The sequence below is a fragment of the Neovison vison genome, chromosome X, assembly GCF_020171115.1.
Source record: "Neovison vison isolate M4711 chromosome X, ASM_NN_V1, whole genome shotgun sequence".
Lineage (NCBI taxonomy): Eukaryota > Metazoa > Chordata > Mammalia > Carnivora > Mustelidae > Neogale > Neogale vison.
In genome coordinates, this window is record NC_058105.1 from 130,873,848 (window position 1) to 130,901,428 (window position 27,581).

The following is a 27,581-nucleotide window of genomic DNA, read 5'->3' on the forward strand; positions in this document are numbered from 1 at the left end:
GATTCCCATCCTGGTTTAGGTCCCCGGGGCTTCTCTGCCTCCCCATCGCTTCCCCACGATGGGACGGATCCTCGTCGCTATGGGAGCCCGTGTCTTCCCTCTTCCACAAGGACCCCATTCTATGACGCCTGGATGGACGGATCCGGTGGGGGAGCTCGGGAAGCACTGGCTTCCGCGTCCCAGCGGGGTAATTACGTACCCAGCACTCTCCAGAATGCGGACGACCGTTCCCGGCCTGTCTCCTCCCACAGAAATGGTGTCCTTGGAAGGCTCTTCTCATGAGATGGACCGTATCCCCTCGTTTGCTCTTCTCAAAGGCTATTCTACCCCGCAGTGTAGACAAGAGGGATCCCAGGCGCCCCATGAAGGGGGTGCACGCATGGGAATCCAGCTCTTGGGATGCGTATCCTCTGGAGAACCCCTTGCCCCCTTGGGTCTCCAAACTCCAAACCATGCCTTGGGTAGAGAATGGGTTACCGTTTGATGGGGGACACGTCTCCCAGGCATGAGGCAGTAGTTAGGCTCCTGCTGTTTATGTCAGGAGCCGGTGAATCTCCCCCTCCCAAACCCAGAAGCCGGTGGGAAGTTTCTAGAACAGTGGGAGAGCTGGCGGGAAGGTTGTCTCTTTGCTTCGGTTTGGAAGGGGACGCGCCGCAGGGCTGGATTCAATATGGCCCCGTCTTCGGCGCGACTCCGGCCGGTGGGGAAGCAAGACCCCCACGCCGGGGGTCCCAGAGCTGAACGGGCCGTCGGGAACTACGGGGGGCGGGAAGCATGGGGCTCTGGACGCCTCGGCCAACGTGCTGTTTTATAAATCCCAGAAATACGGATGGCGTCTCCACACGGATCTGGCCTCCGGTGCTGGGGAGGGTTTATGTGGGAAGGGTCGAGTCCTGACACCCCCTGGATGGTGTTGCTTTATTGTGAGCACCTTGGAAACTTGTCCAAACACTCCTGCCCGACCCCCGGCTGCCCTGCCTGCGTATCTAGACTGACGTTGTCTTCCACAGGGTCCCCGTGTCCCCGACACGTGGCCAGCCCTGCCCCGGCTCTCCTGGCCCCTCTCCCCATGCCTGTGCAGTGGAAGCAGCCGTACTCGCCTCCCCGGCCTCCTGGGAAGCCCAGGGCCTGCCCAGTTGTCTGGTTTCCTGGAGGAGAGCTCCTCCCACCGCGGGGCAGCATCTGCAAGAATATGGGGCCCAGCCCGACTCCGTTCCCCCGAACTGTGGGCTCTTCACCCCGTTGTGTCCCTTCCCCTAATGTTCTTGACACTGAGTATGGGGAAGCCAAGTGGGACCCCAGACTGTTCATCTCAGTAACACACGCTTCAGGGAGACTTTTCCCCAGAAGCCGGCCTCCTTCTGAGAAGAAAGGGCTCCAAGGACGAACCCCAGTGTCTGGGTCCTGGTCGCTGCCCCCATTCTGTTCCATCTGATCCCCAGGTTGCCACCCGTCCTCACAACCGGCTGTCCCTGCCAGGTGTGGGGCATGACCTAACCCTAACCCTAACCCTGGGGACAGAACTCCTACCCAGGGGGGTCCGCTGACCCCAGTTCTCTTGGGCGCCGTCTGGGGTCAGTCCCTGAACTGGGATGAGACTCCTTCAGTATCCAGATGGAGAGGCATTTCCAGCGGACCCAGCGTGGCGTGCGGTCCCGGGGTCCCTCTGCACCTGGAATTGCTTCTCCTGGAGCTTCCTCGTGTCCCAACACTGTCCTTGTCTTGTAGTGGAGGGCTTCCCCAGGGCATCTTTCCTACGGGGTTCTTCCAGGGCCACTGAATATGTCTACTGAACAAAAGAAGTCTTTCCAGCACTCCTGCTCCCCTGAGATTAAATTCCATGAAACCTCACCAAACCATCAACCCTTACATCTGAGAATGAAATGGAACCAGCCTGGGAGAGTAATTGCTAATTCATACTAAAGTGATAATGACTGATATCACCTCCATGTACACGTGCAGGAACTCAGTCTTTTATCGAAGTTACGGGTGAGTGGAGAGGGTGTCACAGGAGGCAGAATGGAGAGGGAAAGCAGGAACAGCAAGCGGAAAGCCTACATGTAAAATATCTCTCTTTCACAACAGGATTTAGATTTTCCTATATCCGTATTTTGCCCAAGGTAGTTGTTCAAAGAAACCACCTTTTTGTGGTTGTTCTTTTCTGTGCATAGAGTATGTTAGTCCCATCTGGGCTATTCCAGGGCAAAATTTCAAAGTGCAAGGGGCATGCTTTTGGTGCCGTCCATGATTTTACCCCTGACACTCCTGCGTGGGTGTCTTGGGCGACCAGTCACACGCCTGGAACACAGAGGTCCTGTCCTCGACGGACGGCCTCCACTGGGAGAGCATCTGTCATCCTGGAGGCCAGTTTGGTCCCTCTGGAGTCTGAGCAGCATTTACTTTCCAAGGACAAGTCTTGGTCTGAAGGGACGTTAGGTGCCAGGAGTCATCATGGGAGGGTGATGGTGTTTCTCAGAGATGAAGGGAGGGAGGCGGGTTTCCGGCATCCTGGGCATCATCTTACGGACGGACAAACAGAAGGACAGGACTCACATGAAGTGCTTGTTGGAATCCTCGAGGCAGGGGCAAGCGAGGGCCACCTCGTACACACCCTGAGGCGTCCACGTCGAATATCTGAGAGGATTTCGTGCTGATGTCAAGCCACTGGTAACTCCAAGGAGGCTGGGCCGGACGACCTACAGCAAAACGCAGCAAATGCTATAAATCAACCTTTTCTTTTTGGTTTTGTTTCGTTTTGCTTTTCATTTCCTGGGGAGCTGACTGAGACGGGCCCCGACACCTCTGAAGTCAGGTTTAGCAGCTGGGGGATCCCTTCAGGCCCCCGGGCATATGATTTTGCTCTCTGAAACTTTGTCAGGAGCCGCACCCTGGGTCCTGCCTGATCCTACAGGAGCCCATGGGAAGGCACAGGTGGCACTGGGACCAGGGGTCCATCCACTTGGCAGAAGTCTCCTGGAAATGCCCAGGGCACCCACTGCAAGCCCCATCACAATGCATTCCCATTTTAAAGGGTTCCAGGATGATCCGTTCGTGTGTTCACCCAGACAGGGGACAAGCCCCCTGTTATGCAATCAGACACTCTCCTAGCGCTGTTTTGCAGGTGGGACCAAAAAAAAAAAAAAAAAAAGTTCACAGACAGAAAAAGAAAAAGAAAAAGTCCACAAGCCACTAACTTGAACACAGTCTACTTCGAGGGTGGTGGGCCTCGTCCAATCAGGTGATGGTTTTCAGAGAAGTAATTCTGCTTCAGGTCTGTACTGTCACCTGTCACCTCGAGGTCACGAACCAGCCCTACAGGTGTCACACAGACCAGCCCCACCATCGTATGAGCCACTTGCTTCCGATCTATCATGTTCATGTGCATTTTTGGTATGTATGAGTATCCATTTCTCTCCGAATATGTATCTGTCTCTCCCTCGGTGTATCCGTCCACATACATTGTTTCCTCTCTTGCATGTATCTTTCTAAGTGGATATACCTGTCTCTGTATCTATATGTATCCATATTTTCAGATACATCTGCGCTCCTTGTGAGCTTTGTCCTCATCAACAAACACAACACCACGTGAGCTGTGGTTTTCACAAGACACTCTCCTTGGCTTCTAAGACTTTCCGCAGGTCCCCGCTGCATGTGCGCTTGTGGCCCTTCACGGCCACGTTCACACCCTGCGTGGGACTTGCTTCTCGTCTCAACAAGACCTGTATTAGACCCTTCCCTGCTTCTTACCTTCATGTGGTTGGGCGGGCGGGCGGCCTGCAGGGTTTCATATTCACGTGTCTCAGAAGTCAAGGTGCAGAGTTGGTCTCGGGATCCTCGCGAGAAGTCCCCTCCCATCCCCGCCCATGCCTGCAGACGAAGGCGTCCACGTCCCCATCCATGTCTGGTGGATGGAACCATGTCCCCAAAGACGTCCATATCCCAATCCCCACATGGTGGACAGAACCATGTCCCAAAGACGTCCACATCCCGATCCCCAGAACAATGTCCCCATAGATGTCCACACTCTGATCCCCACGTGGTAGACAGAACCATGTCCTCAAAGATGTCTACATCCTGATCCCCACATGGTGGAAGGAACATTGTCCCCAAAGACGTCCATATCCCAATACTCAAGTGGTGGATGGAACCGTGTCCCCAAAGACGTCCACGTCCAGATCCCCAGGTGGTGAACGGAACCATATCCACAAAGACATCCACATCCCGATCCCCACATGGTGGACAGAACCATGTCCCAAATATGTCCATGTACCAATTCCCACATCGTGGATGGAACAATGTCCCCAAAGACGTCCATATCCCAATGCTCAAGTGGTGGACAGACCATGTCCCCAAAGACGTCCACATCCCGATCCCCAGAACAATGTCCCCAAAGATGTCCACATGCTGATCCCCATGTGGTAGACAGAACCATGTCCCCAAAGATGTCTATGTCCCAATCCCCACATGATGGAAGGAACAATGTACCCAAAGACGTCCATGTCCCAGTGCTCAACTGGTGGATGGAACCATGTCCCCAAAGACGTCCACATTCCGATCTCCATGTGCTAGAGGGAACCATGTCCCAAATATGTCCACATTCCTATCCCCAGGTGCTGGATGGAAACATGTCCCCAAAGATGTCCACGTCCCGATCCCCATGTGGTAGACAGAACCATGTCCCAAATATGTCCATGTCCCGATCCTCACGTGGTGGAGGGAACAATGTCCCCAAAGATGTCCACACCCTGATTCCTAGAGCCTTGGAATGTGTCACGTTAGGTGGCAAACGGGACTTTGCGGAGGAGATAACTGGTCAGGACCCTCAGATGGTCCCCATACAGGGCTGGCCTGCAGCTATTGGAGAAACAGGGGAGGGCCGTGCTCCCATGGGGACCACAGACACGCCAGAGACCCACGTGTCAGCCCTGGTGGCTGCTGCCAGGAGAGTATCTGAGCCACCGTAAAGCAAGAAGCATTCTGTGTTTCCCGGGAGAGAGGCAGGTGTATCACGGCATCGAGTTCCAGCGCGTTCAGTGAGCCCTCCGACGACAGGCATCTTTGCAAAAAATCACATTCTTTTCAGGTAAAAAAAAAAAAAAAAGAAAGAATGCTCTATAAATAAATGCTCAAAACAACAATAATAATAATTAAAAAAAAAAAAAAAAAGCAGCTTCGAGAATGTTCCCGGGCCGGAAGCGTCTATGCCGTTCCCACCCTCGCCGGGGCCACTGGGACTTCTTGCACCGTTAGGATCTCCTCGTTGTCACCTTTTTCCGTGTCCAAGGTGAAGTTCTCCCAGATGACCTGAGGAGGAAAGGGAGCATGGGGCTGTTGGGGTGTCAGGTCAGCCGGCGAGCAGGACCGGGATGCCAGCCAGACCCCACGAGGACACTGCGGTGCCCTTCGCTGGGGCGTCCTCCCCGTCCTGGTTCTCTGCTCTGTCCCCGCCTCACCCACCTGCTGGTCAGGCCGATGGCCGTCCGTCCACTTGTCTTTGATGCGCGGGATCGGTGGGAATAAAGTCTGTGATGCGAGGAACCTAGGGAGACGGGAAGCGTGTGAGGGGCAGAGCCTGGGGACACACGTCCTTCTGGCCGTGAGGAGGGACGCGTCCTCCTGCCCATGGTGGCAGAATCCTGCGGGCCGCGAGCTGGAGAACAGTTCCACAGAAGAGTCACGGCAGGACCCCTCAAATTTGAGATCCGTGAGCCAACCAGACACGCTATAGGAACGCATAGGGTTAGGATGTTTCTAGAACCTGCGCTGAGTCACTTGGGTACAGGGACGAGAGTCGGGGACGTGGCCAGACACAGGCAGCCGGGGCAGCCCAGGGTCCCTGCAGATCACGCGGCGCGTGTCCCTTCTAAATCCACACCATGATGAACAGTGGTTCCCGGTGTGGCAGGTTTCTATGTGCTGGGTTAAAGGTTTGCCCCGAATCCTAGTGTTTGTACTTAAAACAGCGGACTTCGTCCTTGCCCAACATTGGAGTCTTGCTCCATTTTCAAAGGGGCAGTTGCTTTCTCTCTTACCAAAGGGACAGCACCCCCGATTCCGTGACACCTGAAGGTGCTTCTGCTGAGCTCCGTACTGTCCCCCCCAAAATGTATATTCGAGTCCTGAACCCCAGAATCTGGCAACGGGACCATGTTGGGAGATCAGGTCTTTGTCGTTGTAATCAAGGGAGCATAAGTTCATCCTGGATCAGGGTGACCCTAAATCTAAGGACAGGGGTCCTCGCAAGACACAGAAGGGGAGACACAGACGCAGAGAAGAAGCCATGTGAGGACAGAGGCAGAGATGAGAGGGACGCGGCCACCAGCCCGGGGACACCTGGAGCCTCAGAAGCTAGAAGAGGCAAGAAGGACCCTCCCCTGGAGCCTCAGGAGCAAGCACAGCCCTGCCCCGCCTGGATCTCAGTGGTCCTGCCCCCCCTGGATCTCAGACTTCTGGTCTCCAGACCTGGGGGATGATTCATTTCTGTTGTTTCAAACCTTCTGGTTGTGGTCATTTTTTTCCCTGCGGCCACAGGAAACTCAAACAGCTTTTCATGAAGATAACTGTTCTCATGTAAAGCACGAGCTCCGTCCCCGTTCCGGCAGCGGGTTGCGGGGCTGCCCCTGTTCCCCTTTGCCCTCGGGTCCAGGCTCCCTAGAGCACAGGCTGGTGCTGGGTCAGCTCCCGTCCAGCAGGCCGGGCAGAGTCCTGTCCTTGTCCCTAGGCTACATTCCTGTGCCGTTAGCTCGCCTGTCAGTGCTCAGGGAAGTGCACAGGGGACGCTAGAGTAGGATTGGGGGCATTGAGGGGTGGGCACCGGAGGACACCTCCTGGGTCCCGACAGGGTGTAGAAGGAGTGGCCTTAGGTGGGCCCCTAGGACTCTGCAAGACTTATGGGGGGACATGAAGGGCTGGAAGAGGAGTTGTGGAGAAACGTTCCAGAAGGAGGAATGTCCTTCCCATGAGGCTGAATGCAGCCCATCCGTGAGCACAGCTGAGCTTGGTGCGGGTCCACGTCCAGCTGGAGGGACAGGGCTCACGGGTGGGCTCAGCGCAGCCCAGGGGCCTGGAAGCATCGGAGAACTTGAGTCCGGTGCTGCCCCTCGAGGGTCAGGGCAAGGCCCCCCTTGGCTGCCAGCTACACCTCCCCGGAGGGCCGTCACAGCAGTGGGTTCTCTGAGTTCCCTCCCAACGAGCGCCTTGTCCGTCTCGCCCGTCTGCAAGGATGACGTCAACCCGTCAGCGGCCTTTACCTTTTCAACAGGCAGCCGAGGGTCAGGACCGTGATGAGGGTCCCCAGGACCACCAGGGCGTAGATGGGCACAAGGCTGGGCGCGGTTTCCTCGGAGCCTGCAGACAGAGGGGGACACACCATGTACCCCTTCGGGTGGACGGTCAGATCATAGCCGGCTCCTTCCCTCGCCGGATCAAGGCTTCCCAGAAAGGCTCAGAGCGGGAAAAATCTACCCCCACGTGCCCACCCCGAACCCGTCCCACAGAGCCGTCCACGAGGCAAAGCAGCCTCACGACCCTCCCAACGGTAATGTGCTTGCGTGGCACCACGACACGGTGTAAAAATGGACCCAAACATAAATCAGTAAAAAAAAAAAAAAAAAAAGTAAAAATAACGAAATGAATTAACAATGGACCCCACCCCCCAAAATATCCATTTCCAGGTTTGAACAAAGTTGCCTCCCAACTTTGTAGGAGATCTTCTGGGTTGCTTACCATCTGCAACGGGCACTTTTTACAATTGGTTATTTTTCGAACAAAGCACGTCTTATATTACTATTTTTAAAGAAATCTAATTGAAAAACCCACTCCCTTGGGAGTGCCTGGGGGGGGCTCAGACACTTAAGCGTCTGCCTTCAGCTCAGGTCATGATCCTGGGGTCCTGGGATGGAGCCCACATCGGGCTCCCTGCTCAGCGGGGAGTCTGCTTCTCCCTCTCCTGCTCCCCCTGCTTGTGTTCCCTCTCTGGTTCTCTCTCAAAAAAAATAAGTGATATATTTTAAAAAAAAAAAAAAGAAAAGAAAAGAAACCCAGTCCGGTGAGGATGGCCATAACCAAATTGAATGGCGTCTTGAGAGTTTTCCATATTAATAGATGAAATGTGCCCTCTTACAAAATAATAACAATAATAATAATAACAATTTTACTTAAAAAGTGCCCATTCCAGGTGATACAAAGGTTTTTAATTTTGATGAATGCCCATTGACCTATTATTATTATTATTTTTTAAAATTTGTTGTTCCTCATTTTGGAGTCATAGTTAAGAAGCCACTGTCTCATCTCTTCGAACTTACAATGTTTTACCTCTGGATGAATATTTCACATACATTTTATATGAGCCCTTATTTTTTTGATTTGCTTTTGGATCAGGGGGAAAAAAAAAACCAACCCACAAAATTGCATGCATCAAAGGCTTACTGAAACACTTTGAAAATATTCGGGAGGGAGAGGTACTGCGGAAATGCAGATTTCTTGAGGACTCTACGGGCTTTTACGGGCTTTGGGTCCAAACCATTAAATTCTTGCCAACCCTTCAAGGTTCCAGGGAGGAAAATGGCGGGAGGTGTTGGTAATCGAGTTCCCTGGAATGAACAGCTCCCTCTTGATGAGGAGAAAACACGCCCAACGTGGATGTCTCTGTTCCCCTGGCTGGGACCATGACGTGAACAAGGTTGGTGGGGACCAGGAGTGATTCATCTTTTCTAGCTGAGGCAGCCCCTTCGGGAGGCTGGGTGGGTTGTCCATTCTTTGAAGGAACAGAGCCCCTTGGAGACCCGTAGATGGGAATTCCTCCATCCGGGAGTCTTTGGGACAAGGGTGGGAATGGGGACTGAGCTGGAGACGGGTACGGTGGCAGGGCCTGGGATGGGGACAGAAATGGGAAGTTCTCAGGGATGGATGGAGGGACGTGCCCAGGACATATACCAAACTCAATGGGCTGGCTCCAGGCACCCCACTTCTGGATCCGTGCGTCCGAGGTCCTTATTTTCACAGTATGCTTGGGTCTGGGCTCCGGACTTGGGAAGTTGTAGCTATTCTCCAAATTACCAGGCACCTCAATCTTTGGACAAAAGAAAAAGTGTGAGAGCAGGGTGTCCCGCCTTCCAAAAAGAGGGGCTAGAATGTCTTTTCCCACCACCGGGATGTATGACAGTGTCCAAGCTTTCCTGATCCAGGCGTGGAACATGCACCACAGAAAGAGGGCAAGGAGAGCCGTGTCCTCACCGTGTGAAACAGCATCAAGGGCAAGTCCCCCATTCACCATGGGACACTTCTTGGGTGCTCATCAACACAGATGCAGAAAACGTTCAGGAGGTACACGGGACAGGAGCAGAGCCACCGATGGGTAACGTCCCAGGAAGGACGTTAACTGAGCAAAAGCCCCCAGATGGACAGCAGAGGACACTGAGGTCACCGTCCTGCTGGGACTTAGGACACGCCACCATAAAGGGCTTGGAGGATCTTCTGCTAGAGGCGTTTTGAAGGAAGAAACAATCTCCTTCAAACCCAAAGGAGTATTTTCTTGACCAACATAGATGCACGCGGGGGGAGGTCATTAATTTCAACACATGGGACAGGGCAGGTGTGCCCAGATGAGCCCTTTTCCCACAGCGGGACTGTTGGGAGCGTCCCTACATCACTGACAGGACTGCCCTCTCGGGAGCGGCCACCCTCTCATTCAGCTCCCACCTCATCCTGGCCACGTGTCCACTTGAGTAACATTGGACAGTGGCCTGACGGGATGGTATTTTGGGTCAGAGTCTTAACTTACCAGTTGATTCTCGCTGTTTTCCTTATTGCTCTAGAAAAAGAAAAAAAAAAAAAGACCTAGGTTTACTTTTCTCCATTTTGAAGATTTTTATAGGATCTGTTCATTGTCTCCTTTGAGTGTAGTCAGGGGGTAACCCCAAGAGTTGGGGCCATGGGAAGGGCTGAGCTCCCTCTGTACGTTCTTCTCCTCAAGTCACGCAGACGGGGGTATGGACTTGGCCAACTGAGGATGGCCCTGATCATGCCTCGTCCTTGAACCCCAGCTACTGATGGGTCCAGCTAAGGGTCCAAGTGGACGTGGAGCAGAGGGTCCCCCTGTCTACACTGGGTCCATGTGGATGTGGCGTACAGACTTCCTCTTGTCTACACTGGGTCCAGGTAGATGTGGAGAAGAGAGTTCCCCTTGTCTATATTGAGTCTATGTGGGTGGGGAGCAGAGTCCCCCTTGTCTACACTGGATCCGTGTGGGTGTGGAGCAGAGGGTTCCCCTCGTCTACAGTGGGTCCAGGTGGATGTGGAGCAGAGAGTCTTCCTGTCTACACTGGGTCCAGTTGGACGTGGAGCTGAGGCTCTCTCTGTCTACACTGGGTCCAGGTGGATGTGGAGCAGAGAGTCTTCCTGTCTACACTGGGTGCAGGTGGATGTGGAGCAGAGAGTCTTCCTGTCTACACTGGGTCCAGTTGGACGTGGAGCAGAGAGTCTTCCTGTCTACACTGGGTGCAGGTGGATGTGGAGCAGAGGCTCCCCCTTGTGTACTCTGGGGCCGTGTGGACGTGGAGCAGGGAGTGCCCCTTGTCTACACTGGATGCAGGTAGATGTGGAGCAGAGTCCCCCTTGTCTACCCTAGTTCCAGTTGTATGTGGAGCCGAGAGTGTCCCTGTCTACACTGGGTCCAGTTGGACTTGGAGCAGAGGCTCCCCCTTATCTATACAGGGTCCAGGTGGATGTGGTAGAGAAAATCCCTCTTCTCCAGGTGGGGTCTGAGTGGACAAGTAGCAGAAGGTCCTCTCTGTTCTGCATCTGCTTGGAGATCTCCAGCGCCCTCTGAAGGCTTGCAGGATCCAGCTGGGTGTGTGGCTACCCCTCCTGGATTGGCTGTGGTGGTGACCTTCCCGCCCAGGGCATCCTGTCCACACAGCCACCCCTGTGTTCCTCCCCATGGATCACCTGGCCCTGCCCATCTCCCATGACCTGGGCCCTCACCACGAGTCACAGGGGCTGCTGCCCTCTGCTCCTTGAGGCACAATGTCCTGCTTGGGGCAGAGTCCACTCACCTTTCTCTGAATGTCCAGCTGGTATTTGAACTCCATGTTGGACAGCCTGTATCGGGTCTTGGGCTTTTCCCAATAGATCAGGCAGTGGGACGCATTGCAGAACACGCTGATGTTGTTGGGTGGGCTATATATTTCTGTAATGAGATCCCAGGACACTCCCCTGAACCAGCGGGCATCTGCTGGGCCACGGAGGTCAGACCCAGTTCTGCAGGCAGCTCCCAGGAGTTACGCAGAGGCCGGAGTCTGTGTGGGTCTGAGTGTTGCCTCTTGGGGAAGCAGACCCCTGAGATGTGTGCCGTTTCAGCGGTGCACGGAGGACGGTGGGCTCATTTTGTGATGTGCATGTAGGACTCTGCACCCAGTTCTGATGCGTGGGGTCCCCCTTCCCACCATCAAGCTATTCTCAGACTGCTGCTGAGGTGTCCTACAATTCAACTCAATTCTGACTTACCTACCCGGACGTGGTGTCAGATCTCCCAAGCCTCAGCCCTACAAGACTGCCCTACACCCCCTAGGTCAGATACCAGTCACAAATCCAGGGTGTCACCCATGGTTCTGACCCACCAGCTGCAGAACAGAAGTTCCCAGGACCTCCTTTTCGGGTTCTATTAATCTGCTATAGCGACTCACAGAGCCCAAGGAAACACGTCACTCACTAGGTCACGGGTTTATTATAAATGGCTGTAATCCAGGAACAGCCAGAAAAAGTATGCATGGGGCCACGTGTGGGGAAGGGGCTCGTCAGGGGTATCTCTCTTCCCAAACCCCCACATGTCCACCAAACCCAGGTCCAAACCCCATCCTTTTGGGATTTTAGGGAGGCTTCGTTATGTAAACACGGTGATTAAAATCATTGCCCATTGCGGACTGAAGTCAGCCCCCAGCTCCTTTCCAGTCCTGGTCCGGGAGGTCACAGGAGGGGACTGAACATTCCAATCCTTTAATCACCCAGTTGGTTCCCCTGGCAACCGACCTCCATCCTTCGGGGCTTTTCAGCTGTCAACTCCTTAACATAACAAAAGGCACACCTTACTGCTCTCCTCCTGGGGAAATTCCTAGGATTGTGGCCATTCTGTGCTTGAAAGGACAGAGACCAAACATGCAATTTCTTACTGTCGGTCACAATGGCACAGGATTGAAGTTTGAAATAATATTGGGATTTCCTGAGTTAAATAAAAAGGTTAGAAACATGAGGAGGGAAAAAGAAAAAATGGGGATTGCCTCGGGAGGAGGGTGGCTGAGTCAGGGCCACAGGACGTTTGTCTTGCAGCATGGAGCAGGAAATGCAGACCCTGAGAGGTGGAGAGCACAGCTGCTACCTGACTGGGTACACACACCTGGAGCTCCCCCAACAGGTGAAGGGGAGGTAGAGAGTGGGGGTTGGCAATGGCCTGTGAAGTAGATTACCTGGAGAGTTGGCATCCCTTTGCCAATGGTGTCCCCCAAAACAGCAAGAGAAGGCTGTGCGTGCTACCCATGGGGGATGGCCACAAAAGGGTCAGAGTTAACCTCCATCTCCTGGTCTGAACATCCTGCCTTTGGTCCTCAAGGGGCTTCACAGTCTGACTTCAGGCAAAACACCTTCCTGTCTGGGCTGTCCAGCTCTTGGAGGCTATGAGGGTATTGGAAGACTCTTGCTTCTTCTGGGGGGAACCACTTCTTATCACTTGGTTTAATTCAGACTAAACGGATGGGTTGGCCTCCTTCCAGAAGGAAGCAACCACGCTAACCCCTTGATTCTGGGTATCTGGCCTCCAGAACCATGAAAGAAAAAATTTCCATCCTTCCAAACTAACCCACAAACTCCCTTTGGTTCACCTGTGAAGCATCTGTTTACACCATAGGACGTGGCTCTTACCGATTTTCTTCCATGACAGAACCGAATCAAAGAACTGGACCCCCGTCCTTTGGCTGGTACCGTTCACCAGGAAGTAATTGTAGTTAGTTAATCCCGAGAGGTCTTCCAGGTGACATCCCACATGGGTTCCCGAGTCTTCTATGTAATGAGGACACTCTCTTTCCCTTCTTTTCCTATAAAATTCAAAATTGTTCAGAGAACAATCTGGGCTTCCTCCGGCCCGTACATCTTGGGATTGTCTACCTGAGCTCAACACTTACCTCGAGTCTCTTATATACAAAAAATATTGGACATCATCAGGGGCAGCCTGACCCTTTGCCCAACTGCAGTTCATGAAGTTTGCATTGTAGATAAAGCAGGAGAAATTCTGGGCAGCTGTGCCATTCCCACCTGAGAAGACACAAAAACAAAATAATTTGTGGGAAATGGACCACATGGTTTCATGGTTGGAATGTCTACCAAACACTCAAAGAATAATTAATTCCACCCCCCCCTTTTTTTTAAAGATTAATTGATTTATTTGAGTGAGAGAGCAAGAGAGAGCATGAGTGGGAGGAGCAGAGGGGGAGAGAGAGAATCCCAAACAGATTTCCCTCTGAGCATGGAGGCCAATGCAGAGCTCAATCTCATGAACTGAGATCAGGACCTGAGCAGAAACCAAGAGTCGGATGCTCAACAGACTGTGCCACCCAGGCACGCCCCCCCCCACCCCAATCCTTCTTAAACTGTTCCAAAAAATAGAAGAAGAGGCAGCACTTCCAAATTCATTTCATGAGGGCAGGATCACCATGATATCACAACCCTAAGAGATGAGAAAAGAAAATCACATCCCAATATCCTAATAAACGTAAATGTAAAAAATCGTTAACAAAATACTAACAAGCAAATCCAACGGCACGTTAAAAGGATTGCACGTTGGAACCGAGTAGACTTATCCCCACATGCCAAGATGATTAGACGTATGGAAATCAATCGCTGTGCGACACCATTTTAATAGAATGAAAGAAAACATCACAGAGTCATCTCAGTAGCTACACACAATGTAGGAAATTCAAAATGTAGGAGGAAATTCAGCATCCATTCATGATAAAAAACTCTCCATAAAATAGGTATACATGAAATTTACCTCAACCCAATAAAGAACAAATATGGACAGCCCATGGCTAAAAACCACTCGATGAGGAAGAAAAAAACACAAAACAGAACTGAAAGCTTATCTTGTAAGGTAAGAAACAAGGCCAAGGTAAGCAGTCTCCCCACTTCTATTTAGCATAGTATGGGAAGTCCTAGCCAGAACAATTAGATAAGAAAAAGAAATAAAAGTATCCAAATTTTTTTTAAAAAGTAAGCTTATCTCCGTTTGCTGATAGCATGACCATATGTGTAGGAAAAAACTAAAGGCCAAACGAAGGACATTGTTATAGCTAGTAAATAAATGTAATAAAGTTGAAGGATATAAAATCAACATACAAAAATCAGTAACATTTGTGTACACTAATAACAACCTATTCGAGAAAGGAACTAAAAAAAATAATCCCGGGATGCTCAGCCAGCTCAGTCAGTAGAACAGGCAGCTCTTGATCCTGGGGTTGTGACTTCAAGCCCCACGTTGAGTGTATAGATTACTTAAAAATAAAATTAAAAAAAAAATAATCCCATTCATAATAGCAACCAAAAGGGTAAAATACTTGGGAATAAACTTAACCAAGGAAGTAAATGGAATATTATAAAATTATGTTGATGAATATTACAAAACATTGATGAAAGAGATTTAAGATTTAAGATGAAAGAGATTTAAGAGATTTCAGAACACACAGATAAATGGAAATAGATCCCGTGGCTATGAATTGAGATAACAAGTGGTGACCAAAGGTCCATACTACCCAAAGTGACCTGTAGATCAACTCAATCCCTATCAAAATCCCAAGGGCATTCTCTACAGAAATAGAAAGAGAACCCTAAAATTCAACAAAAGACTTCAAAGATCCAAAGCACTCTTAAGCAAGGACAAAGCTAGAAGCATCGCATTTCCTAATCTCAAAATACATTGCAAAGCTATAGTCCTCAAAACAGTATGGCACTGGCCTAAAGACAGACACATAGATCAATGGGACCTCAGAGAGCCCAGAAATAAATCCACAGATCTATGGTCAACAGGGTTGACCTTCATCGAGAGTCCCAAGAACAGACAATGGATGAAGGATTCCCTCTTCACTAAATGGGGTTGGGAAAAATGGACATCCACAAGTAGAAGAATGAAACTTGTTCCTTACATCACTGTGTATGGAAATCAAGTCAAAATCAATTAGAGACTTAAACACAGAACCGGAAACCATACAACATTTGGAAGAAAACATAGGGAAAAATTCTTGGCATTGGTCTTGGCAAAGATTTTTTTGGATATGACACCAAGAGCACAGGCATCAAAACCAAAAATTGACAACTGGGATTCCATCAAACTGTAAATCTTCAGCTCAGAGAAGGAAACAATCAGCAGAGAGACAAGGTAAACTATGGAGTGGGAGAAAATATCTGTAATCTCTATCTATCTGATAAAAGCTTAATATCTAAAACAGATAAGGACTTCAAACAATTCAACAGCAAAAAAAGCCCAAAGCCCCCCAAAGCCAAAAAACTAGAAAACAAAACAAAACAAAACTTAAACTGAACAGGCAGAGGGCCTGAATAGACATTTTTCAGGAGAATACGTACAAATGGCCAACAGCTATGCAGAAAGATGCTCAAGATCACTCATCATCAAAAAAATGCAAATAAAACCCACGCTGAGCTATCACCTCAGACACTTTTAATAGTCACTTAACAACTATGAAAAAGAAAAAAAAAGAGGTGAATACTGGTGAGGATGTGGATAGAAGAGAGCCCTTGTGCAGTGTCGTTGGGAATGTACGTTGGTGTGGCCACTGTGGAAAACATGAACTTTTCTTTAAATACTGACCACAGAACTCCTATATCACCCAGCAATCCTATTTTTGGGTGTATTTCCAAAGGAAATGAAATCTGGATCCCCAAAAGATAGATACACCCCCATGTTCATCACAGTATTATTCACAATAGCCAACACGTGGCAGATGCATCGACACAGAAAGGAAATGGTGTTTTCCAGGGGCTGAAGGGAGGGATAATAGCTTAATTGCAATCATTATTTCTCAGCCTGTATGTCTATCAAAGCTTTAAGTTATATACCTTAAATATATATAATACCTATTGTCAAGTGTATCTCAATAAAACTGAAGAGAAATAAAAGGAAGGTCTCTACCTTGAAGCTAGTGATGTTCAAAAGGGTCACTGCGATGTTTTCCCTACCTGAGTTAGCGTAGACCAGTGTTTCTGGAATCGGTCTTTGGGTGCTATTTACTTTAACCATAAGCGTGACTCCATCATGGAGAGAATAATCCGAAAACTCGCAATGACATTCTTTCTCCTGGGGCTAAAAAGATGCAACCAGCCAGTACATTAGGAAAGTCTTTTCTTCTTCTCCTCTCCATGTTGTTCGCTCTTCCACGGACCCCTTGATGCCACCACCACCCATGGACATTCTCGGTGGGTGGACGTCAGCCTGCCCACATGAAGGCGGCACCTCGACTTGGTGGGTCTAGTCTCCAGTGTTTAGAAGGTCAGAATCGAGGTCCCCTTTGAGTGTGCCCTCAGTCCCCGGGGATCTTGTCAAAATGATTCTGGTTCAGCCCATTGTAGGCAGGGGATTCTGCATTTGTAACAAAGCTCTCAGGTGACGCTAACCCGAGGACCACTGCTCTGAGCATCGAGATCTCTCATCACTTTAAGCATCGTGGAGCTTAACGCACACTCTTTTATGTTTTTCCGTTTTCTTGTCTTATCTCATACCCCTTTCTCCCGCAGCCTTCATGTTTACATCGTACCTATTCAGTTTGTTTTCATGTATCTATTTGTTTTCATTTCATGTATCTATTTGTATCATCTATTGAATCATGCGTCATCTATTTCATGTATCTGTTTGTTTTCATCACATCTATTCACTAACTTTGTTTTCATGGAACACGGGTGACCAACTATTTCTTTCTCAGGATTAAGTCGGCCACATGGATGACTTTTGATGGACCAGTCAAGCAAAAGCCTGCTGTTTTTGTTGGTAGGAGGGCAGATCCCCTAAGCAACACCCCTTGAAGGGGTACAGAAGACTGAAAGTCACAGCATAAGCCATTTGTCTTCCCCCTGAAGGGGGAACTGTCGTTGGCTATTTCATTTCCCTGAAAGTGACTGCTGGAAATTCTAGGAGCATTTGTGTGCCCGATTGCAATCTACCTGTATTGCACTGGAGCCCCATTCCACAAGCCTACCTCATTTCACCTTCCTTGGGTGGTTGAGCATCCCTGAGGGTCCCACCCTGCAGCCTGTACCAGGGCTAATCTCATAGGAGTTTTGGGCTGCGGCTCCTCACCCGGGAGCCCTGAACGCCATTTCCTTTTGGGATAAGACATTTTCCAAGGACTTCCTCTGTACCCCCAGAGAATAAGGGTGCACCTCTTGGACACAGGCCAGAACTTAACTTTCCTGGTGCACCCAGAAGCATGTCTCCTAGGTGTGTCTCAGGGTCACACACATGCTCTCTGTTTCCACCAGTTGCTGCCTTGTTTCTAATGTGACAAGAGCTTTTTAAAGGACAGCAATCGTCCATAACGAATCTGTCTTACTATTATGGTGATTGGTCCATTCTCCTTGTGAATCATCACACATTCGAGGTAGGTAGTGTTTTCTTCGCAGTCCCAACTCAGTTTCATTCTCCAAGAATCAAACTTCATATTTAGACGGGGGACCCTTTCCGCACTTGGAAGATCTGAAAGAAAGGATCACCAGTTTCAGAAATTACACTTTTCCTGCCTCTACCCACTGCCTGCTGACCCATCCCATGTCTTGTAAGCAAAGATCAAGACTGGGACATGGTGTCCTTTCCCTTATTCACACAGGTGGCCCCAGGGCATTGACACATGCATGGAATCTCCCCCTGATGGATCTCTTCTTCCTACCTGGACCTCTATGCCTTTTCTCCATGTTAAGATGCTTATCATGCCAGTAAGCCAAGACCTACCAAGTGAGAGCACCAGAGGCTGTTTACTCAGAGCCTGCCATGGTGAGGAAGTTGGCCACCCACTGGCATTTGTCACAGACCAAGGGGAGACAGGGGAGTGGGCAAGTTTCACAGTGGGCAAAAGGGAATATTCAGCTGTGTCCTGAGCAGAGGCTGTGGGTGTGGGAATGCAGGTGGCTCACTACAAGTAGGGCATCCCATGGGACTGGTTAGGGGACCATATCTGGCTTTCTCTAGTTGGTCCCATATAGGAACTGGAGTCAAAACGTAGGGAAGCCATTGGTTACAGATCAAGTGCTCGCCACTGGGGGCCCGTTGTTCCAGAAGTAATCATTTAGCTCCTTGGGTTGTCATGGGGATAGACATCTGGCTTTTTCCACATCTAATGTGCAGACAGCAGGATGGCTTTACGGGTTGGTCCCCATTGATGAGGGCTGGTCCCTTGGGCAGGTTGCTGCAGGTCATGGGCCAGAGTTCTTTTCTTAAGGATGTTTTGCCCATTGTCCATTTGTCTACTGAAACTCTCAGCCACATGCCTCTATGCTCCTGGTCCGTCAACTTTGCCTTAGCCATGGGGTGGGACTTGAGTGTGTGTGGTCTCACCTTGTATCCTCTGTCCACCTGTTTAAGTCGAGATGTTTACTAGTCCCTGCCAGGGCGAGACCCTCCACGTCCGTAGCTCAGACCTGGGGTTGATGACCTACCGTTTGCATCTAGGGTGGATGACCTCGTCATAAGCCTGGAGCAGGAAGGGGCTTTCAGAGCATCATCAAGAAAACACTTTAGCTTCTGGTGACCCTGGATTGTGCCGCTTGGCTGACCGATGAGTACGAAGATGAAATGCGATTGGACTCAGGCCTCAGGATGTATCCCCAAGACACACAGGACGTAGGAATGAGACAGGCAGAGAAGGATCAAACAGGTTCACACTCTTACCCTGATGCGCCAGAGTCTGGAGGAGCATTGTGTCCAGCAGCATGAAGAACAGGATGGTTATGGCCAGGAGTCGCATGGGGTTGCCCGAAGGATGAGGAAAACCTGCAGGGACAAACAGTCACACTTTGAGGAAATCAGCTCTCATGGGGATTCTTGGCAAGGGGGCCCCAGTGAGGTTTCCTTAGGGAGTGCAGGACTAAACCCAGTCTGATGGTCAGCCTACTGACCTGGCCAGCCGGGGGTCACTGCTGGCTGCAGAGGGTCTCTAGGTTACAACCAGCTTCAGGGTAGGGCAGAACCAAGGGCCTGTCCTTCAGCGTGGACAATTGGACTCCAATCCACCTCGTCGTACTCTGTGCCACAGGGGCAAATTGCCCACTAGCTGTGGCTTCATTCCTGTCTGTAACCTAGGGGAGGACATGGATGTCTCTGGGGCCATGATTCTGTCCACCACATGGGGATCAGGATATGGACATCTCTGGGGACATTAGCCCGTCTACCACAGGTACCAAGATCCACTCCCTAAGATGTATGGCCGAGTCTAGGATTGGCAGCCCCTTTATGAACATATAGTCCACAAAAGAACAGTGGAGATAGTCAGGCTGGGTTGTTCCCAGGCTGCTGGACCCATGAATCAGGCTCTGGCTCCACACACCTGGCCTCCTGGACATGTCCCTCCCTCTCTAGCCAGGGTCAGGGGTGGAGCACAAGCTCACCAAGCCCTTCCCCAGTCTAAGCCTTCATTTGTCAGCGACTGGGATTCTAGGTCCTCTGGGGCTGTCCACCTATGCCAGAGCCCACAAGAGATCCAAAACAGGAACTGCTGACTTCTCTTTTCTCCAGGATCAGCGTCCTGAGAGGGACAGCTTGCAAAAAGATCTCCTACAACGTGGAGATATACTACTGCGGCCCTGCAAATCTACCTACAAACCAGCCCGTCTGTCTTCATGGTTCATGGTTCAGATGAGCCTTGAAACCATGGAAGACACAGAACAGTGACTTTAAGATGCTTTTGGGGGACTATTACACCCACTTTGATTATTTTCTCATTGTTCTGACTCTCTTTTATTTTGTTTGTATAATGAAAATTTTTACATTTTTATTTAAGAAATTTTAATGTGAGTATGGTTGACACATGCTCTGAAGGTTTTTAGAATGGATTTTTGGGGGGGAGAAAAAAGGAATGATAGCTCAGGTTTCCATGATGGTAATAACAGCTTTTTTTTTTTTTTTGAGATTTTTTTCCTCTTTTTTAAAAAGTGAGTTTCGCAAGAATCAAAAACGATATGTTAAAAAAAAAAGAAAAGAGGAAAATATAAAGGGGTAAGTACACTGAGAGGTATAGGGGATGTTAAAATACATTTGCTAAATGAGAGAGGCCAGTCTGAAATGCTACATCCGGGAAGGTTCAGATTCTATGACATTCTGGAAAAGGAAAAAATATGGAGACAGAAAAAAAAAAAATTAGTCGTCACCAGGGTTTGGGGGAGGGACAGATGAGCAGGCAGGGCACAGGGGATTTTTTAGGGCAGTGAAACTACTCCGTATATTTCTATGATGATGAGTATGTGTCACTCTATATCTGCCTAAACCCATAGAACGTCCCACACCAAGACTGACTCTAATGTAAACTGTGGGCTTTAATCAATAATAGTGGATCAATATTGGCCCATTGGTGATGTCGGATGTGCCCCACTGATGTCCAATATTAATAAGTGTGGAGACTGGGTGAACGGGGAAGTACGTACGTAGGAATCCCCTGTATTTCCCACTTGAATTTTTCTGTCAATCTAAAACTCCTCTTTAAAAGAAAAGGCAAAAAAAAAAGGCTATTAAAAACTTTTCAACACGTAAGTACAAAAGCAAAGGGCTCTGTTCGCGTACAGCTGCACTCGACAAAGAACATCTGATGGTCTGCGTGGGTTTGGGATGGCATCTTGGGCTCTGCCCACCATTGCCCTGGTGGGATTTTTGCTGGTGTTTGCTCTTTGGTTGTTGTTGTTGTTGTGACCTGTCATGGGGCCTTCCATCTCTACAACTTCTCTTCCTCTCAGCCGCTGACTCTGCTGTTCATCTCTCTGTGTTCCCCGCGACTTCATCCTTTCAAAGCCTTCCCTTCTCTTGGAGATTCCTTCCTCTCTTCTTTGACCAGGCACAGTCATTCTCTCTGTCATGTCCTTGGGTTTATAGAGTCGATTGGTCTCAACACTGTCTCTTTGCTCTTGGTGTATTACCTTCCTGGGGGCCGACCGACCGAACGGCCACAAATTTCTTCCCTCTTTCCTTCTTTCCTTCCCATTTCTCTTCCCTGCTTTCTATTTTCCTTCCTTCTTCCCTTCCCTTCTTCCTTCTTCCTTCCTTCTCTGCCCCCTTCTCCTCCTCTCCTCCTCCCTCTTAGACATCTCCATCACCGATTCCTTCTCTGTTTCGTTCTTTCCAGTGTCTCCTTTTTGGAGATCCAGCCATCACACCCCCAACACCCACCCTGTGGACCAGCATGTCCTCACCTCCAAGCTGGCACCCGTCTTCACAGACTCTCTTCTTCTTCCCCCGGACTCCCCTGAAGCTCGGCTCCCACCAGGACCCAGCGCCTCCCTCCCACACGTGGCTACTTCAAGCACATTTTGGCACCTCCTTCCTTGATGTGCAGCCCCTCCCAGGGGGCTTGTCTGCCCTCTGTAGGACCTACAGACCTCGGAGCTGTGAGGCTCATTCTCTCCATTTCCTCACCTCTGCCTCCTTTCCCACCCACCCTTTGCTGTGATGAATTCCCTGCCCTTGAGGGTCAACAGGCTTGTCCAGAAGCTACAGCCCCTTCTCCCCTGTCCCTGCAGCAGCTTCCCATGCTGGAGCCCAACGATGCAGAGTCCAGCCAGTTCCCCAAGCCAGGTGTGCGCACCTGTGCCAGAGTGCCCCTGGGGAGTGGCACACAGCCTTGAGTTCCTGCCTCCCAACCTCCCCAAGCCCACTCCCTCCTAGGGCACCACCCTTGCTCTAAAAGAGGAAATAAAAACCATGGAGCAGACCTTCCTTAATGTCCCTGCCTCCCACACACCTTATACTCCAGTGCTATGGGGTAAGTTCCTGGCTTCCTCCATCTGCAAGCTAAACCCTGCTCCACCCAGCCCTTCTTGTCCAGGATTCTTGGCATGGGGTTGGGGGTCCTCTATCATGCACCTGAGAGGATCCTGGGGAAGACCCTTCCTCCCTCTGGGCTGACTCTACCATTCCCCTTAGCTATTCCTGTCTTTTCTCTGCCCTGCTTTTCACATCTGCAATCTTTGAGCAGAGTCACCCTTAATTAGGAGAGGGGGGTACAGGACAGCAAGGCAGGGAGGGTCCCCATCTTATTTATCCCTGGTAAGCTTCTGGAATCTGCTTTCCTCCACCTTTTTCAAGCCTCCCACAGCATCAGCTTTGGGTCTGTACATAAAGTAGGTGCCTACAGATGCACAACCCATCCCCCCCATCAGAAGGAATCTGCATAGGAAAACGCCCTTAGCTGGACAGTTCCCCATTCCGCTTCCTCTAAACTGAACTCCACTCGCCTCTCATCGTGATGGAGCAGAAGCATAAACTTCAGTAAACTTGATCTAAGAAAAAAAAAAAAAAACCTAATAAAACCCAAATAGCGACATTATCACATACCCAACAGCACCATGCAAGATGATCTAGCAAGGGTTGCTGCTTTAATTAGACGGTTAGTCACAACGTGGGGCTCTTGGCCAACAGTGGATAATTCTGCAGCAGCATGAAGTAATCAGTGTTGTGATTTCTCCACAGCCTGGGCTGACCACGCATAGGCACGTTCCACTTGGCTCCTAGTTTTTCCCTCATTCTAGGAGGCCATTCCTAATATCCTCATGCAAGTGGGTAAGAAAGGGAGGTTCAGGGAACTCTCATGGTCCATTTACCTCATTTTTGCCTTGATTTTTAAAAACGGAGGTGAAATTCACACAGTATAGAGCTCATCCCTTGAAACGTACAACTCAAAATGCAACGGATCCAGAACGCTCAACCAACACCTTTTCCTGAATCAGGTCATTCTCATTCCCCACCAAAAGAGGACCCCATGAAGCCAGCGCTCCCCATTCTTCCCTCCTGCTCTGTGGATTTGCCTGGGGTTTTGTTTCATAAGACTGAAAACTGAGATGTCACTTGGCTATTTTTTTGTCCACAGACTACCCACTTTCCCTTCTCCTTTCAGTTTTCCCCAGACTGGGTTTTCTTCCCCTTTCTATAAACCTAAAGTTCTACAGAAACACCGGCTCCATCTGTCAGGCTAGGTCAGATCAAAGACCCAGGACCATGCAGGTGCTGCCGATCTATGGGCGTCCGTTGGATGAGCTTGGATGTTGAGATCCCTGCCCTTTGGGGGAATGCAATCAGTCGTCATGCTGAGACAACACAGGGGAGGGAAGGTTGTGGTCCCCAAAGACACCTGTCCCCCAGGTTGGCCAGGCTCTGCACTTGGTGGCTAGGGGATCTGAGATAAGTGACTGCCAGCAAAGTGTCTCCCTAGGATCCAGGGACCACTGGTTCCCCGTGTGGACGACTGCATGCATCCAAGCCTCTGTAGTAATTCCAAAGTGGCTTCTAATATTCACATCCACAGACTTGCGAGAGGGGCTCAGCCTGCTCCCAGGGCAAGGTGGCTAATCCCTGGGACTAACTCAGACCTTTCAATGCAGTGCCCACGAGCTCAGTGCCTGCCTCCCTGTTGAGTGCCTTCATTCAGAGATTCCCACTTCCCACCCCTAGGTGCTCCTTGATCTGCAGCATGAGCTGCCAGCAGAAGCAACAGGAGCAGAAATAGCTACCCGAGTGACAAGGCACATTTGAGAGTCAGAGAATGAAGGGAGCTGCCTTACCCCACCGCACCGGGCTCTGCTCTGGCCACCTGTTTTCTTTCTCAGTTTCCCGGCGCTCCGACATCTGGCTGTCGTCTTGGACAGCTCTCTGCCTGGTCACAAAGTGAGCACAGTGATTGCCTTGTCAAGACATTTCAACCCTAGACTTCCCTTTTCTCCTTAGCGCCCTCCCCCTTCCTGTGATGTTTTCTCATTACACACACTTGAGAAACCTGTGGATGGTGAGTGAGCCCGTCAGCTTCTCAGCTCCCAGAAGAGCGTGGATATGACCCCCACACACTCATGCACACCCCCACACACAGCCCTCGTGCTGGCTGGGATATGCTGAGCAAAGCCGAGCGCAAGAGGAGAGGTGTTGAGATATGGGCTGCCACTGTCTATGAAGAACACAGAGAAGATGTCAGCCAATGAAAGTCAGATAGGCAGATGATGTGTCCAGGGCTCTCCCTTCCTGAAGGAACCACTCCCCTTCAGCATTGATGTGGAGAACCTCATCTTCTCAAGGTTTAACCAAATGGCTCATTGAGTCTGTCCAGGATGCTATGAGCTTGCTGGCTTTTGGCATGGGGCCACTTTTGTGCCATTGAATTCATCAGAGTTTTATTGGGCACCTTTATTGATTATAACCTAGTGGAGTGGGTAGGGAGCAGGTTTGCAGCTCATGGCAAGACAAGGTTGAGTAGAAGGGCCATGGGGGCTGGATTTCTTAGCATGGGGCATTTGGATGAGGAGATGAACCATAGTGGGCTTGAGAGTGGGAAGTGTTTCATCTGAACCATGGAGGACACGCTAATGCCCACTGGGATAATGGTACTCATGGTCAATGGAGCATCTCAGGGAGTGAGGGACATCATGTCTTGGGTAGAGATGCATGGATGGAGGCTGGATGGGAAGGTCGCCTGTCAGTTCTCGTTGAGTGGGATGAGCCAGCTCTGGTCAGGTGCATCTCTCCCAATGACACCATTAATGTGATCACCAGAGAACCCTCCCTCGTTAGCAGTCCTGGAAACCTAGGAGCAGAAGCAGCACCCAAAGGGGAGACCACTGTGAGCACCATGACGAACGCACAATGGCCAGGACAGAACTGGAGGAAGGAACTGCAGGTACCCACGCTCAGCACACCTTGAGGACTGAGGTGTGGGAATGGTGGTGTCTCATCTGAGCTGGAGAAATAGAAGAAACTGGCAAAGGGCATGTAGCCAGAGGAAGAGATGCCATGTTCTAGACTCTTACACAATCTGAGTCTCTGAAGCTTGAAAAATCTCACAACACACCTCCATGGTAGAGATTTAACTCAGCAGGCCTGGATGGTCTACACCTGCCCCTTCCAGGGTAAGGTCTAACCCTTGATCAGCTCCTAGAAGTTCACCTATGAACCCATGAAATGTCCTGTCTGATGAGTGTCTTTGTTTGCCTGGAGCCACAGTATGGGGTTTATGCTATGATGTGATTTAAGATGGGGCTTGGGGTTATGCCATAGCCAGTCTTTTGGAGGGGTTGGTGATGGAAAGACTCAGCACAGTCATGTGGACACTCGATGCTATGTGACTGACCCTAAGAAAATGCCTGGACATCAAGGCTTGGTGAACATTCCTGGTTGGTACTGCCTCATGCATGTTGTCATACATGGTCACTGGAAGACGTAAGTAACATCCACAAGTCCATGGGGAGAGGACACCTGGAAGAGTTCAGACCCCATCTCTCTTGGACTGTGCCCCATGCACCTGTAGGTCTTCCTGATTTTCATCTGTATCTTTTTGTTGTATTAAACCAGAGCCATGGGAGTAAGAGCTTTGTGGAATTCTGTGAGTCCTTCTACTGAATCACAGTACCCATGTCGATTCTCAAGGACCCCGACATGATACCTCTTCACTGTCATGAAGGCCACCATGTCTGGCTGGGCATGACTCACACAGAAAAAGATTAACAAGTGCTGACTGGTCTGAAGGAATGAAAGCGTGATGTTTCTTGGGACCCCTCTGTTCCATCTTTGCTTCAAGTGCTTTTGCCTTGGCCTTTTTAGATCTGCTTGAAGCTCCCACCGGGATGTGGAGAAGGAGAAAAAAAGTAAAGGGACCATGTCTGCCTTGAGGTGGCTCACAAAGGTCCTCTAGGACTGCCTGGGGAGAGCACAGAGACCAAACGGGGGAACGGGAGGCCAAGGTCAACAGTGGCTACACACATACTAGACTGCTGGAAATTCGCCTCTCTGCAAGTATAACAAAATGTACTATTCTCTTCTTTCTTTATTTGGGACTTGGATTTTTCACTGACGCAACAGGTTTTAACTTTTGTTTAAAGGTTAAGTTTAGTCTTTGCTGTAGGTCACATTCTGAGAATTTAATGTGGAAGTAGATTTGCAGACCATGGTCTTCTAGGAACTCCTAGAGAAGAAAAGGTTAAAGTGTTCCCTATAGCTGCAACCCTCCTCCACATTGTCACTCCAGCCAGATGGTTGTCCCTGGTGGGATGTACCCAAGGGCCTGGTGGCAGGTCACCAAGGGTGGTATTGCTGGAAAGTCAGAGCCTGTCATTCACTCTGAAGAGCTCATTTGTGCCTAGAGGTGCAGGTGGACACTTGGCAGGTGTCTTTGTCTCTGGTAGTGTGCCAGTCAATGACTCACTTCTGGACTCTCTACTGCTGTTCATGGGCTCCTCTTCCAACTGTGGCATGAAGGATGTGGGACAAGAAATTAAGGGGAAGACCCAGGCCTCCTTTCTCTGAAAAGAAGAATAAGATAGTTCATCAAGCAGACTTGCTAGAGGATCCATCTACAATGATAAGGATGGCGGTGGGGATGGAGATGGTGGTGACGGTCGTGATGGTGAAGATGGTGATAGTGAAAATGAAGATGATGATGGTCATGGTCATGGTGAAGATGGTGATGGTGGTGGTGAGAAGTCAGCTGGGAGGGAAGGCGAAGGGAATAGAGATTAGGACAGTTTAGGACCGTGGGAGCATGTAGCATGAAGCATGTAGCTTCTGGCCACTTGGTTAATTAAGCCTCAGTCTCCCAGGGAAGATCTTCACAAATGAGGGACCCACTCTGACCCCGAGTCTCTTCATTGGTAAATGGGAGACTATTCCTCCTTTCTGCAACGCATGGTGAGGGTCCATTCAGTTCAGATGGTGAAACTCTGTTTCACTGGGTGGCAAATTTTATGACGTGGGATGGCACCGATAAACCACACACATTAAAAGTAAATACTTGAACACATTGTGTTGTGTATGTTTGCTTGTAAAGGCAGCTCCATTTTCCAGACGATGGGCGTTTCCGGCAGACCCACACATTTTGCTTCTCATTCTCCACGTGTCCCTCAGACTCTTGCCTCCCCCTCTTATCCTCAGGCCCTCTGGGCTCCTGGCCCCCTGTCATTTCTGCTGAAAACTGCAGGGGACCCTCCTTGGATCTATGGGTTCTCTTTCCTGTTTATCTCTCCCCTCCCCACTCCCCACTCCCTTGACTCACAGTCTCTCACCCTCTTCTCCTTATAGGTCATTAGTTCTTTCTCCCAAGATCTCAAATCAGGGGCTTTGCCTGGTCCCCATTTGGGTCCCCATCCCTAAGTCATGCCTGGAAATTCTCCCAAGTCTTCAGCTAGGGCAGCCACAACACTCGCCTGCCTGCTTCCCATTTCTTGGGGTCACTGTCCTATGTTGCATGAACTCCAATGACTTCAAAATGATTGTTTCATGTTGCATAGGGTTGAATGGTGTCTCCCCCAAAATTGTACCCAGTGGGAACCTTGCAGTGGGACCTTCTTTGGAAATAGGG

At 50.2% G+C, this 27,581-nt stretch overlaps 1 protein-coding gene across 4 annotated transcripts; it reads right to left on the reverse strand.

Moving 5' to 3' along the window:
* Positions 1-1,903: 1,903 nt before the first annotated feature.
* Positions 1,904-23,928, reverse strand: LOC122897340 (granulocyte-macrophage colony-stimulating factor receptor subunit alpha-like). 4 transcript variants are annotated; one of them, XR_006382514.1, is made up of 14 exons: positions 23,806-23,928; positions 18,935-19,036; positions 17,604-17,746; positions 16,237-16,360; positions 13,173-13,302; positions 12,913-13,085; positions 11,055-11,188; positions 9,782-9,811; positions 8,935-9,070; positions 7,251-7,347; positions 5,458-5,539; positions 5,268-5,304; positions 3,748-5,075; positions 1,904-2,696 (listed from the first exon to the last, which is right to left on the reverse strand). XR_006382514.1 is itself a non-coding variant. In XM_044235550.1 (12 exons), the coding sequence occupies exons 1-12, from the start codon at positions 23,867-23,869 to the stop codon at positions 5,200-5,202; spliced, it is 1,320 nt and encodes a 439-aa protein (XP_044091485.1). In that variant the 5' UTR covers positions 23,870-23,928; the 3' UTR covers positions 5,056-5,199. The 4 variants fall into 4 exon arrangements, 3 of the variants coding, with proteins under 3 accessions (XP_044091485.1, XP_044091486.1, XP_044091484.1); XM_044235550.1 differs by lacking the exon at positions 1,904-2,696 and having other exon boundaries at positions 5,056-5,304; XM_044235551.1 differs by lacking the exons at positions 1,904-2,696; positions 3,748-5,075 and having other exon boundaries at positions 5,219-5,304; positions 8,967-9,070.
* Between the last annotated feature and the right edge of the window lie 3,653 nt (positions 23,929-27,581).